This window comes from Calypte anna, chromosome 3 (genome assembly GCF_003957555.1).
Source record: "Calypte anna isolate BGI_N300 chromosome 3, bCalAnn1_v1.p, whole genome shotgun sequence".
Classification (NCBI taxonomy): domain Eukaryota; kingdom Metazoa; phylum Chordata; class Aves; order Apodiformes; family Trochilidae; genus Calypte; species Calypte anna.
Window position 1 is genome coordinate 66,234,201 of NC_044246.1, and position 14,839 is coordinate 66,249,039.

At 38.9% G+C, this 14,839-nt stretch overlaps 1 protein-coding gene across 1 annotated transcript in view; it reads right to left on the reverse strand.

Moving 5' to 3' along the window:
- SLC35F1 (solute carrier family 35 member F1) overlaps nucleotides 1-14,839 on the reverse strand; it is a 231,079-nt gene that overhangs the window by 43,216 nt on the left and 173,024 nt on the right. Inside the window, exon 3 of the mRNA XM_030447866.1 lies at nucleotides 3,795-3,922. Within this exon, the coding sequence (XP_030303726.1) occupies nucleotides 3,795-3,922 (128 nt within the window). The remainder of the gene's footprint in view (nucleotides 1-3,794; nucleotides 3,923-14,839) is intronic.

Sequence of the window (14,839 nt, forward strand, 5' to 3'; positions counted from 1 at the left end):
CCACATGCAAGGCATTGCAGATACAGTTCAGATTTCTATGTGATGTTATACCACAGAAAAAAGATAACATTACCTCTGGAGAGTGCAGCACACCAGTGTAATATGCAGGTTGATAGAACAGTGTGTTGCAGAAAGGAGAGACAGTTAATGTGGGGACAACAGGGGAGAAGGGGGAGGGCAGTTTGCTTCATAATACAGCTTGGTATGATGAGAAACTTACCTGGCAGTAAAGATTACAAATGTTAGTATCATAACAGGCTTAGTAGAAGACTAATTATGGACTTGGTAGGATGTATGTGTTCAGTACATTGCAAATGCAATCCAGGGAAGCTGCAGTTAAAACAGTTTCAAGCAAATTAAATATCTAGATCTAAATGACTACAAGAACTTTAGAATATTTTCATTCCCTGTGGGAAACTAATTTTATCTGCTGTGTAAAAGGTGTCTCTAACAGTACTTAAAACACCTTTCTTGAATAGTTATGAAGCCCTCCACAGGCCTACACTAGGGTTGTTTTAAAAGCCATTAGGATAAATTCAGAAAGTATTATCACAAGCAGTGCTAAAAGTTGTGTGTATAGTGTTTTTAAAAAGTCCATGGGACTGGGTACCAGTGTACATAGGAGTGTTTAATGCAATTCTTGTACCTGCTACAGCTGACATGCAAGAAGACTGCAAAATCTAGTGCTGGTTTGATTAATACATCAGAGAAAATAAAGATAATTTTGCAAGATTTGGCCATCTGGGAATCAGGACACATGCATCTGAGAGCATTAAGTGTGACTGATCTCTGGCATTTCTGGAACTTCTTGAAATACATGTTTTTGGATACCAAACCGATCTATTGACAAACCACTCTGCCTTTTACCTGGTGTATATTCAGTTTTTAAATGTACCCTCTCTAGTCTTCACTGACTAGACTGAGCATTTTCACAGCTGTGGGAAGTTTGAGTTTTAATCCTCCTTGATGAGATGGAGTCCACTGTGTGTCCTCATTCACTGTGGTGAAGGTTCTGGAAGGTAACCAGTGGAAGATGTACAGGGAGGTTTACTAGAAAATTCTGTCTTTCCTGACCAAAGATAAAAGGAAATGTTAAAGGGCAGTATGGGTAAGACTTGGGTTGAAACTGGGTAAAAGTAGGGCATAATTTTAAGTCTTTTCCTGGAACCATGATGAGATAATGTTAATTATTAAAAAAAAAAAAAAAAAAAAAAAAGGAGTTTAAATGAGAAGTGCTTGGGAGTTTTTTGGTAAAAGCAGAACTGCACATCAATTGCAATAAAAGCTTATTTTTACAGTTAAACTTTGGGGTTTTTTTTGATGGGATCAGCTTGATGCTTTTTTCCTAAAAGCACCACAAGCCTATTCACAGATTAGTTTTGCATCACAGAGCAGAGATACCAAGTGGGAGAAAAGCAGATGCTGTAAAACTTATTTCCTACATAAATGGCTCACATACCACTGCTATAAAAACACCACAAGATATCGTATATATTGAAGTGACAATTTCAAGAACTCTTCTATTGTCCCCACCAAAAAAGTCTTGGTGTAAAGCCTGTTGAGAATAAAATTCCCTGGAACTGACTTAAGGGGCTGGATTCTCAGTCGCTGTGTACATTGGCATAGCTCCCCCAGCCTTCAGCTGAAGCCAGGCTGATTTGCAGCAAGTAGCAATGGTCTCTCAGATCTCAGTTCTGATCTGAACATGTCTTGCTACTGCCAGTGAGTATTTTTTGTCTCACAGGTAGTGCTTTTGTAGGATTCAGACCTTTCAGAAGATGCTCTCAAGAGAAGTCCTGTTTGATTGTTCAGAAATCAGACCCTAGGAACAGTTTGCTTTTTTTCACCCTTTACTTTCCATTTCTTCTGTCTTTGTTTCATACCATTACACACTTTGGCCAATGCTGTTTCAGGCTGAATAATCCTCTGAGCTTCTTCTGTTTCATCTTTAAATGAAATACATTGTTGTTTGGCTATATTTCATGAAATATGTCATTTGATTCAACATCTTAATGCATGGCCCCATACTCATCTCATTCTCACCATATCTTTGGGCTTATCTACACTTAGAAACTCATGCAAATTAAGTCATGAAATGAACCTAAAATGCAAGATGTATTCCCACTCAGCCAATGTATATTCGAGCAATGCAGGACAGCTATGGCAAAAGGAGACCCTGCATTCATCCTCCTGAAACTTGTCAGCATTTGAGATTCTGCCTCTTCCTTTTTTCAAGATACATGGGAAAGAGACCTGAACTCTTCAGTAATCTTCATGTGGAAAAGGTCTAAAATGGACTCTATTTTGCCTGGGCCCTGTGACAGTTCTATTGTTTCACCACTCCTCTCTCTCTCAGCCTAAAAGGAGTCTGTGGCTGATTTCAGGCAACAAATTCACTGCTGAGATGCAGGTGATTGCCTTGAACCTTCCTGCTTGCTTCTTTCTAGCACTGTAGTTTTTGATCTCTTGTACTAAAGGCCATGCTTACTGTAGACGAGCAGAGAGTTTGTATCTTCTGGAAATGGTGTTTCATGTGTCTGAGCAGATGAACCTCTGACATGTGCTTCCAGATGGCTGTGGAAGATGGGATTTAATGACCTGGACCATCTTGCTCCATCCCCTATTCCTGCTTTCTATAAATGAATATCTAGAAGAAGACACTCATCTTTTGCTTTTCTCTTTGAGTCTTTTAGTAGCTATTAAATCAGAAATGTGGATTTATGCTTAACATTATACAAAGTAATCTGATTTGGAAAGCTATTAAAAGCAGTATTAAATTGCCTAGACAGATTTCAAGGAATTCTCAGACCGAGATTGCAATAGAAGAGGCATTCATAAATATTTAGTATAAACCTCAGAGTGTTTCCTTGAATTCTTAGTTTTCTTCTGTTTTTGTTTCTTATTCAACTAAACAAGCTCAGTATTTTCCAATATCACTTTTCAGCTATGGAAGAGAGATATTTCTAAATAACTTGGGTTCTGCAAAACATAAACAGGTGCTCCTATGTTTTACTGGCTCTAATACAAACTTGAGGCAACCAAGGTGCCAAGTATGCTGAACACTATCCAGCATTGCTCAGTTATTTAGAGATAATGTAAAAAGGGAGTAGATTTGATTTAGAGCAAGTAGTGATGTACTGTGCAACAATTCTCCTTGATAGACAATTTCCAGCCTCTTAAAACTTCATGTTATTCACTTCTCTACTTAGATGGGAAGAAGTCTGATTCTTTTGCATTTAAAATACACAGGTTAGATCTTTGGAGAAGGCACTACTCTAGCTTTTCATCACTGCACATATAATTTTTAAAGGAGAGAATATATTTTGATAGCTGCAGTTAAGCTATTATGTAACATAACACATCTAAATGCTTGCAATAAAGTACAACTTCATCATAACTACATTAATTTTACTTAATTACAACTTTTGCATTCAGATATAATCATGGAATCATAAAAGAAATGCTTCTGTTTCTTCCATCTACAATATAAAATGAGAAGACTGTTTCTGTCCATCTGAAAATATTTCCTTAAAGGACCAAATTAAGTAGATTATGCCAAAAATGTGATTATGAAAGGTTTAGCACAGGAAAATAAAATGAAAGCCAGTATGGTTTTGTACAGCTTGGAAAATATTGAGTAATAAAAATAGTCTAATTTGGAAAAATGTGTCTTATGAGACAGAAGACACAGACAGGAAGTAGCTATCCATACACTGAGGCCAATGGATGCTGCACTGTTGACCACATCGAGCCTATTACCTTGCCTCAAAAGGGAAAATTCTTTGAGTTCTTACCTGTACACTAGTAAGAGTGGTGTATTGATAAGCTTTGACTACCAGGTAATTGGCTTCTATATCTATTATCCCCAGGATCATGTACTTCCACCATCTCCTTTTCAAAATTGCCAGCAAGTTTTCTTCTCCTGTGGTAATAAACAAGAAGAATTATGGTAATAGAGTTAGACTTACATGCAAAAAATACCTACCTGTAAAGAGAAATCATCTAGAAGATCTCAAACATTTATAATACACAGCAGAAAAGCAGCATGTTTAACTAGGTACTACAAAGAGGTGTAAACTCACACACCTTATTTGTCTCACAGATATTGAAACAGCCAGCTTGGCAAAGCACTGTGTGAGGGTCGGATTGTCACTTCACTTAAGATGAAAGTGGGAACAATGCTGGGAAAAACAAGTGCAGCTTGAGCAGACTGTAGCAGTGTTCCTAGTTTTCCTTTTATATATACATATACACACACATAAAAAATGCTGAAGAATAGATCAAGTTATTACATACATTTATACTTTCCATACATATTGATAAATGTAGCACACATGATGCAAGAGGATTTTGCCAGACTGGGAGGTTACCAGTATTGGTAATTATGATGGAATATTAAAGCAGGAGCAAAACAACATCAACTGTGGGCAGAACACATATCCTGTTCCCATTATGGTTATGATGATCCTTGAGGCTCAAAATATCAGACTTATTTAGAGAAAGGCTGCACTGAGACAAACAGATTTTGCTTAACAGCTTGCCCTGCTCCTAGGATTGATTTCTGAAGTAAGTGGGTTTGCTGCCTTCTACAAGAGCCCTCACTCACCCAGTCCTTAATTTCCACCCTGTGAAGACTGACAGCACAATGCAGCCTGCAGATCAAACCCACAGCTTACAAAAGGTCAAAGCATTTCTCATGCTAGGCAAGGATCGTTATTGTTCTCCATTCAAAAGAAACCAGCTCATTAGTGAGGGTGGGCAAACCTGTTACTTATTTGCATTACAGTAAGCTCCAGACATGATGGGACCCCACTGTGAAAGGGGCCAGGCAAACTGCATGTGACTGAGCATTGTACAACTGAAGGTCTTTAGGAGTCTGTAGATTAAACAAGGATCTAAGTAGGCTTGACCTGTACTGCCAAAGTACCATAGATGGATTTGAACTGTCTTGAAAGTTTTTTTGAAAAGAAAAAACCACGTGCTATTCTTTAGATTTTTTGGGGTTGTTGCAGCCTTTCTAAGTGCCTGTGATCATCAAAATGAGTGGTGGAAAATACAGAAGAAAAGGAATATTACTGTCAATTACCACCAAAACTTGCTCAGGCTTCTCAGTTCTCCCTCATCATTTTCCATCATCACAAGTATGTTCACATTCTACTACAAATAGACCTGGTGATATATGGGCTGCCAAACCATCAGAAATGGCAGACCCTCTATAGAACAGGAGTTTCTCAGATCTTTTAACATGCAATCATAGAAAAATGGATAACTTCAGAAGATGATTCAGAAATCTTAGATGTTAAATCTTGGCCTCACTGAGTGACCTGAACGGGTATTGATTCGAACAAAGCATCTGAAGCATTTGGTGTTTGTTCATTCACAGATGCTCACACATAGACTTCCAGTGGGATACTATTAGCCAACAACCTAATTATTTGTTACAGCAATAATGACACCAAGTGAAAAATTTTAAGCTTTATCCTCTTCCTTCCTTCCTCTTCCTTCCTTCCTTCCTTCCTTCCTTCCTTCCTTCCTTCCTTCCTTCCTTCCTTCCTTCCTTCCTTCCTTCCTTCCTTCCTTCCTTCCTTCCTTCCTTCCTTCCTTCCTTCCTTCCTTCCTTCCTTCCTTCCTTCCTTCCTTCCTTCCTTCCTTCCTTCCTTCCTCTTCCTCCCATTCCTTGTCCTTTTCTTTTATTCTCTCTCAGCACAGGCAGGAACAAGGCAGAGTTTAGGCTAACTATTTAAGACCCTAAATAAGAAAACAGGAGATTCAAACACACCACACTTTCCTGTTACCACTGACTAAGAGGAGAACTCATGAAAAAGAATTCTCAGACGTGAATTATGACAACATTTTGTACTTGTTACAATGATTAGAGATATATTTTAATATACATAATATACATATATATTTTAATAATATAATATACATATATAATATATATAATATATATTAATAATAATATACATATATATTTTAAATACATCTAGGGGGCTACTAAAAAAAAACAAACCAAAAACATTTGGGATTAGATGTCTTAATTCCTACTAACATGCAAAACATGCATATAGATCCTTTCCAGCTGCTGAAACCGTATCTCACAATTTTGAGGCTTCCCAGACAATACCTTTAAAACACCAGACAGAAAACACCAACTCAATGGAATAGCATGGTTAACATTTCTGAGTGATTTTTCATCTTAATTGTAAAGAGAAAGTTTAAAAATCAAAGACATCAAACTAATATTTGGCTCTATTCCAACAGTGACAATCCACCTGAATCTGTTTTTGTTACAGTCAGATTTTGGTGCTTCTAACAAAGCAAAAAGAAGCAGCAGGTTCAAGGACTGCTTGAGAAAGGGCTACAGACACACCTCAAGGATGCTTTTGGTGCTTTTGATTTGCCAGTATTTTCTTTCTCCAGCTTAATTTTCCAGCCACAGATCACTGTACTGCTTGGGTGCTGCCAAGTTATCTTGAAAAATCAATGTATGGACATGATTTCTGTCTAATGATCAGAGTTTGCAGAGATGGAAATTAAGTCTTCTACAGTTTTAACTGACATACATGGTTCTCTCCTTTTCTTTCTCAGTCTTTCTTTGCTAATGACAGAAATAAGAAAAATATTTGACAAATGGTATTTTAGCTTTAAGACACTCTGAGGTGTTCCAAACAGCAAAGTATCAGGTTTATCTGAGAAGGCTGGGCAGAGAAAAAAGCCATGCTGAAATGAAATTATTCAGGCACCATACAGCTCTGATGAACATTTGTTTAGCTTCACAGCAAGTGTCTTTGTCTCTCCCAGTGGAGAGCAGAGAGATGTACAGGCATTTGGTGTGACAGAAATAAAATTGAGAATTTGTTCCTGGAAAAAAGACCCCAACTTGTGCAGGAGTTGTATCTTTCTCTGTGGAACATACTTTATCTTTGCTTCCACTCGCTTGCTTCATCTTAGTGTGTAAGAAAGATCTGGCTTCTTACTGGGGTCCCTCTGCCCACATTATTATTGCTGTTTATCATTAGCATAGCAGTATTGCAGATCCATCACCATTAGAGAAACTATCAGACCTCATTTGAGGGTATATCTGAGCAAAAAGTAAAGCATGTTGAACATTGTTAATCATGGGGACTTTAACTTGTTTATCTCCCTCTGTGGCATTGTCCTCACAATTCATAGACAGGAATTAATTGCTCCTGAAGTGGAAGATTTTCTGGGGAGAAGGGCAGAAGAAAGAAGATTCCCTATAGTGTCAGTAAGTCCAATGCTCTGGGTGAATAAAGCAAGATGCAGATAGAGTCCTGGGTTTGACATGTGACTGCAATAAAGAGTTACCCAGTAGAAGGGTTCTACCCAGTAGAAGTCATGGGCTGCCAGCAGGACCTCTGGATAACAATCAGAGATGAAATCCCCAGTGAATTCATACAACAAGCAGAAGGGAAACAGGAGTTAGGAAGATAAGTGGGAAACCTTAATTTAGTTAGGGAAGACTTCAAATGAGAAGCAGAGGAAATCAGTAGCTTCATTCAAAAGACTATATCCTTAATAGAAATAAACACCACTTTCACATAAAAACAAAGTGGGGGGAAATATCACAGTTAAAAGTAAACCAAAAATAGACAACCTGATTTTTAATTTTTTTAAACTTCCCTTGATAGCAACTCAAAGAAAACTAATTATTCAGGTCTTTGAATTGTAAGCATTGTAGTTCAGAAAGGCTGAATGCAGATGCCTACACCTGAGCTAGCTTATAAGGCATTTTTAAAGCATTTTTTACCTAACATATTCCAGGTGAATTGTTTAGGATGAGATAACCAGAGTTTTGAAAATCAATAGCTCTCCCACCGAATGTACAGGGAGGAAAGATAATGTTAGATTATGATGGTGAGACACTGGCACAGGTTGCCCAGGAAAGCTGTGGATGCCCCCTCCCCTGTTCAAGGCCAGGTTGGATGGGGCTTGGAGCAATCTGGTGTAGCGGGAGGTATCCCTGCCCATGCAAGGGGAGCTGGAACTAGATGATCTATAAGGTCTCCTACAACCCAAACCTTCCTATGATTCTGTGTTTTTTTATTAGTATCTCTACAGAACTCTGAGTAAGGCTTCTAGACAGTAATATAAACAAAAAGTAAACAAGAAAGTGTGCAGGTTAGCTTAAAGGCAACTTTTCTAGTGAGCCAAGAGCACATACTGATATCGATGAACACACATTTTACGTGAATTCACAGAATAATGAGTTCTTCAGACAGTGCCAACTTTTGATGGAGAACTACTTGCAAAAACCAAAGCCAGACCCCTAAGTTTTGTCAGCAATTGAGCATTTGAAAATGTAAGCCTTTACATTCATTCTAATCCACATGTATAAGAGATTTAAAAGCAAATTACATGCTAAGAATATTTTAAGGTTCAGAAATGTAACATACAGTTAAAACATAAAATGACAAGGCCTTCTCTTTACCCTTTTTAGAAGGATAGAAAGGATAGAAAAGGATAGAAGGAGAGAAGGATAACATTCACTTGATTTTAAAAATAATTTTTCAGTGAGATACACACTTGACAGTTACATATACAGAGTGGCTCTCAGTGTTTGGAAAAAAGCTACAGCTTTGCCTCTGCTGGTTCAAATTAAAAATCTACGAATAAGCTGCTTTGTAGAAGAGATGATTTTACATCATATAATAAGGATTTACCCCTAGGGGGTTACAAAATTAAAAATAAATTAGAGAGAAAATTAAAAGAGGATTTAGCTGTACAGTGTCTACCGAAAATACATACATACATGTGCAAAACCCTTTCCACATTCACCCACACAGCCACAGAGGTACAATAAAAAAACCCAACAGCCATTAAGACAGCAAATTCCCAATTATTTGTGTATGGGCTTGGGACACAGGTAGAATAACAGCACTGCTAGACCAGAAAATAAGCATATTGCTTCTCTTTCATCAGCTGCAGTCTCTCCCTTTGAATTTAGATGACAACTTGCTACTTATATCAAGAACATCAAAGGAGCTGTGCTCTCCTGCTTCACAACAGAAAGCTCAGCAGAAGAGATCTAAATGTGTGCAGGAAAGTTGCCAGGGGGGAAGGCAGAGCAGCAGGAGGGTCTGCCAGGCACAAAGAATCCTCCAACAGGAGCATCAGAGCCAAGTGCTACATGGTAAAGGGAAAAGAGCCACGCAGAGAATGAAGGTTAGACCAGCGTTTACTTACTATCACTTTGTTTGAAAAAGAACCTTAGTTACAAAGTACAGTTATGGGACAATTGTCTCTTTTCCTCATACAGAACTTTGCCAGCAATAGCACTGCTTGTCTACAAACTTTGTAGTCATCCATCCCTGCTGCAGGAGCAGGGGAAGGAGGCAGTCAAATGGGGGTAGCAGGGATCTTCTCTGTATTACTACACTAAGAGGTCCCCATGCCTGACCTATAAAACCTTGCTTACCTCCTGCTGGGACAAGTTGCTGGCTCAGGGGCCTTCAAGCCTGTTGTAGATGACTTTCAGCTCCCTGCGAAGCTTGAAAGAACTTCCCCTCTTCTGTATGACTTTAAATCTTCACCCCAGAATTGTTTCTTATTTCCTCATATCTAGTTGTATTACTGATGACTACTTTATGTTAACAGTGTTGCCTAAAGGCAAAACACCACCACTGCTTCATTATTTCCATAATAGAGAGAATTCCCTCTCACAGGAATGTTCTTCCAGTCCAGCTTGACAAAACCACTGGGTTCAGTAGTTTTCACTTGAAGGATGAGTGCTTGTAGGCTGCACTGCTTTCATCCTAGACCGTGTTGTCACCAAGCCTTTTGGGAGACTATATATCCCCAGCTCCCTTTAGTAATGGGGACCCAGGCAGGGGACAACATCCCTGACGTCTGACACAGGCAGAATTGTGGATGTCCTATCCATCACCAGGCAGCAGCAGCAGCCACTGAACAAACCCAGCAGGCATCAATTTGTTGGGATATGCAGTACGCAGTGGGGCTGCAGGTCCTTCTGCCCTGTGCATTGGAGCAGAGCTGCAGTGGCTGCTGCTGATGAGGTGGAAGCTCACACAGACTCCTTGCAGTGGTGAGATATATCATGGCAACGTGCTTTCACCTTCTTAGGAAGTAAATCTTATTTACCAGTTGCAATTAACAGGACTATTCATTTTTTTAAGGAGTTCTATATATTTTTGTTGACTGTTTCAACTCCATAGTGCTGGAACACTTATCTACCATACTAACATTTACTTGGCTGGCACTTTAGAAGACACTTATTTAACCTTTGGGTTACTGAAGGTGTAGCACAAATTGAAGATAATGTTAGTGCCCTTTGTGTCTGCTACTTTTATAATTTTGATAATCCTCTTTTTCTATAATATGCATAGCCTATTAGCACGGCATAACACAGCTTTCCACTTACTAAATTTCAAGCTCATTTGAAGTATTTAGTCTCGTTTTTTTCTTTTAGAGATTTTGCAAATCTGTCTGGTTCAGCCTTGGATATAAATCATAATAGTTGAAGTCAGATTTAGGAATCTGAACATGCATTTTCAGAAAACATGAAAGGATTTATTTCTGATGCCTTGATTTTGATCCCACCTAAGCTCTTTGGTTACATCTGGCAACCTTCAGATGACTTCTTATTTCATGAGATTGCTGGTCATAAATGTTACTTTGAAGAGTAAATTACAACTAAAATTGCAAGCATAAAATAGCTGGCTATTAGGCCAGTGCTTCACTTTCTCTCCACCTGCCCACCCACTAGGTACATACAGTTCTTCCCTTGGTGGCAAACACAATGCTGTAAGTAACTGCCTTGTGTTACTGCAAGAAACAGCCCATGTCAAGAATCATGTAAAACCTGAAGAAAGCTCTGAGGGGTGCACTGCTTCAAAAAACAAACCTCTGAACTCCCAGCCCTTTAAAATGTCAGGACAAAAACTGCTGCAATCTTTTTAGCACACAAATTTTCCAGTTAATTTGCTTTATCATCTAGCCTAAAGTTAGGTTAGCACCTTTCCTGAAAGGGCAGACTGTGTCCTGGGAGAAGCATTTGCACTTCTGTAATGCAGAAACAGGAGCACACTGAGAGGATGAAGCCTGCCTCCAAACCTGAGATATGATTATGTCCTTATCTCTTGAAATGTGCAAAATTTATTTACAGATTGCAGAATGTTAGGAGCTGGAAGGGACCTCTGAAGACCATCAAGTCCAACCACCCTGGCAGAGCAGGTTCCCCAAGAGCAGGTTGCACAGGATGGCATCCAGATGGGTTTTGAATGTCTGCAGAGACAGAAACTCCATCACTTCTCTGGGCAGCCTGATCTACAGCACTCTCAGATTTAAGTTACCTGTGAGCTAACACTGTAGTCTGTCAGCTTTTGGCTCACTCTTGCACATAAATAGTTCAAAACAATCCTATTACTTTGCGAGCTCTGCAGTTAGGCTTTTTTTATTGTTTATCCTCTTTTATCTAGAGTGAAGCTACTTACAGCAGTGCAAAGAAAGGATTTCAGAAGAAAAAAATTCTCTTGTTTTCAAATTTACCAGAGTTTTTTTGAAATTAAAGATCTCTTGATATACCCCTGTATATCACCTATAAATGTGTAATTTGCATGAATTATTTATCCTCCTGGATAATCCTGGGCATGTTAGTCATATTCACAAGACTTACTTGAAGTAAAATAATCATAAAAGAAATTATTTTTATTGTATATGGCAAATGAATCAGTTAGGGTGCATGTGAGTTTTCTTTTTTTTCCCCTTTTATCAACTTATTACAAAACTTGGTCTCAGACATCCACCCACTCTGACATTTTTTATTCCCCTCAGCAGACATATGAATAATGAATTCTGTACTTAATATTTGAGATTCCTATAAAATTTATTCCCCAAAGCATGAGATTTGTCTGATAGTAAAAAAAGAACCCTGAAATCTACAATGTAAATTCTCATTATTATTAACCATCCATAGATCAAGAAGATCCAAATGAAGCTGAATTTCAATCCTTGTCTTTAGAAGCCAAAAGAAAGAGAATAAGAAAGTACAGGAGTGTGTATCTTTTTTTGTTCCTATCAGTGGTGTTTGAACACTCTGACCCAATTTAAATGTCATCTGACAGAGCTAGAATGCAGATCTTAGTTTCTTCAGATTTAATGTGAATGGGTAACTGAGAGAGAAACCATAAAATTGCTGCCAATAAGAACAGGATCAGAAGTAAACTCACTACTTACTAGACACTGGAGTTTGGACTCTTCATCTTCTTAGCCACCAGCTCATTCAGCCCTGAGACACAAACCCTTAGGAGTTCCAGAGATTCTGGTTCTGGGATTGACTACAAAGTAGCAGGTACTGCCATGACATATGAGCAAGGACTGCAGACAAGATGCTTTAAGCATGAAAGAAACCTGGTTTTACAGAAAGCCTAAAGATAGCTGTTAAGAAGGAAATCCATCTGTTGATGACTACTAAGATGTATTATGAATAGGAAAAAGGCTACTGGTGAGTATCTGAAAATGGGAGAGCTACTGTTTGTGGTGTGTGGGAACTGACACACTCCAATGCTATGAATGTTTTTCTTAGGTTAGCAACACCACTGTGGAATTTTAGAGGAGCATAAGATGGGTAGATGATCCTAAAGAAGCATTGCTGGCAGAATTAAAACTTCATCTGAAGTCTGTACTGCTAACTGAACATATATAAAGTCCTAATACTCAGTACTACTTTGTGCAATTGTCCTGGGCCAAGGGGAGAGCCGAAGACTTCAAAATACATTAGGGGTGGAAGGCTCAGTACAAATATGGCTTTAGAGATGCTCAGTGATCTCTGGAGGTATTTCAGTATTCTCTGTTAAAAGGTTGCAAACGTGCACTTAGTCCTCTTGGAGCATCTGTGGTAGCGGCTGTGGGAAAAGCTAGCAGAATTATTCTCCTTCTGAGATTTCTCTCACACCATTGTTGGTGAACTGGCATAAGGTTTGATACACTTCCAAATTAAATATTAAATAATATCCCTGGAACTATATAGAACCTTTGGGAATGTGTTGCCATCATGGGCTATAGTAATAGCCTCATATCAAAACAGACACAGATTATTCAAGAAAAGCTACTAATTACACATGAAGCAGAAAATGTATGAGATGCCACTTGGTTAAAGCAACTGTGGGACTGTTCCAGGACATTTTTTGTCTCCAAGGTGACCGGCAGCAGAGGCTCAAGAGAACTATGCAGAACACAGCAACCCATTGTGGTTCCTTCATTGTTGGCCACAGCATGAGCATCTTGTTTTATGCATGGCAGGAGTTCCCAAAGGCATAAGTCCAGTTAAGAATAGAGAAAATGCAGGCATGAGCACACAGAAATATGTGAAGCACAATGGCTTCAAATAACACCCAGAGCTGGAGAATTCAATAATTTGCCTATTGCATTATAGGCAAAGAGGAGGGAGACAGATAGGATAGAAGGAAGAGTGGCTGGAGGACAGCCCTGCAGAAGGGGATCTGGGGGTGCTTAGCTCTAGTAAGCTGGTCAAAGCAGATTTGTAGTAGGGACTGGAGCTATCCTGGTCTTGTTTTTGAAAAAAAACCAAAAAAAACAAACTGGCATACAAGGTGATAACCAAGATCTACAAAGGAAATTTTTGTGTCCTTGCCTAGTGTAGTCTTAAGCTGGTCTATGAAGTTCTAATAATAGAGAGTCTAATTATTGTAGCAACTGAAGTAATGAGGAGATTGAGAGTGAGACCAAAAAAGCAGCTAGATGCTATGCTAACAAACTGGGGATCTGCAGGCCACCAGAAGTCTGGCAAAATTTACCTGCAGTGGTAATATACAATCTAAAAGATATTCAGTCAGTGTTTTTATAACCTAAACTAAGCATCTAGTGCTTGGAGGTTGTGCACATGTTTAGGTTATTGAAAAAGTAATTTACTGTATATAACATGTATTATCTCTCCATGGTAGAAGGTGATAGCAAATGAAAGCATGATAGAGAAATTCAGGTTTTCATTAAATATATAGAATAAAGTGCTGTAGCTTAGATCCTCATGTATGTGGGAGAGCTAATTCCACTGTGCTGCTGCTTAATCAATGAAAGCCAAGCATTATCTTTCTACTTGCTATACTACCATAACAGAGAAACCCCAGTAATTCATCCAGTATGAAACTGAACAGTCCATCTTGAAAAAGCCAAGTGTGACTTCAGGAAGAGCTGGTTTTAGGGGCAGAATATGGAGCCAACACATAAGCAGGTGCTTCCCACAGTGGTGGCTTTGGGCCCATTGGGGTCCAGTCCCAGGAAAGCTGGGAGTCCTGGTATTGCAGGAAAAGATCAGTGAGAGAGGCAGCCACTGGTAGAAGCAGCCAATATCCCCATTTTGGCTTCTGGGTAAAAGCAAGTAGATCACAATGGTGTATTAAGATCCTTCCTGAAATAATCAGCACTTGGGGCTTGTTATCCCTGAAACTCTCAGTCACTTTCTGCAAACTCTCCTGTAATGGGTGGTACTGCTCCATATCATGTTCAGCAAGGCAGGCTTAAAGTTCAATGTCTTCCACTCCTCCCCACCAAGAATTAAAGAGAACGTGTATCAAAAACACTGCTAAGAAGTATGCAAGCTTGAGACAGCAGCTGTGAGGGGTGACTGCTCCTCTCTTGATCCCAGCTGTTTGCCACAAAACTCAGAACATCTCCAAAAGAAGTGATATTTGCAATGAACAACCTTGTAACAGAAAAGTGTTTCCTTTAAAATGAATCCCGATTTATAAGCAAATTGCTGAAAACCTCACTGGCATTTTTCTTACCAGGTTTCCTCTGCCTTAGCAGTAACTAATGTAGTACCCTTTCCACAACATCG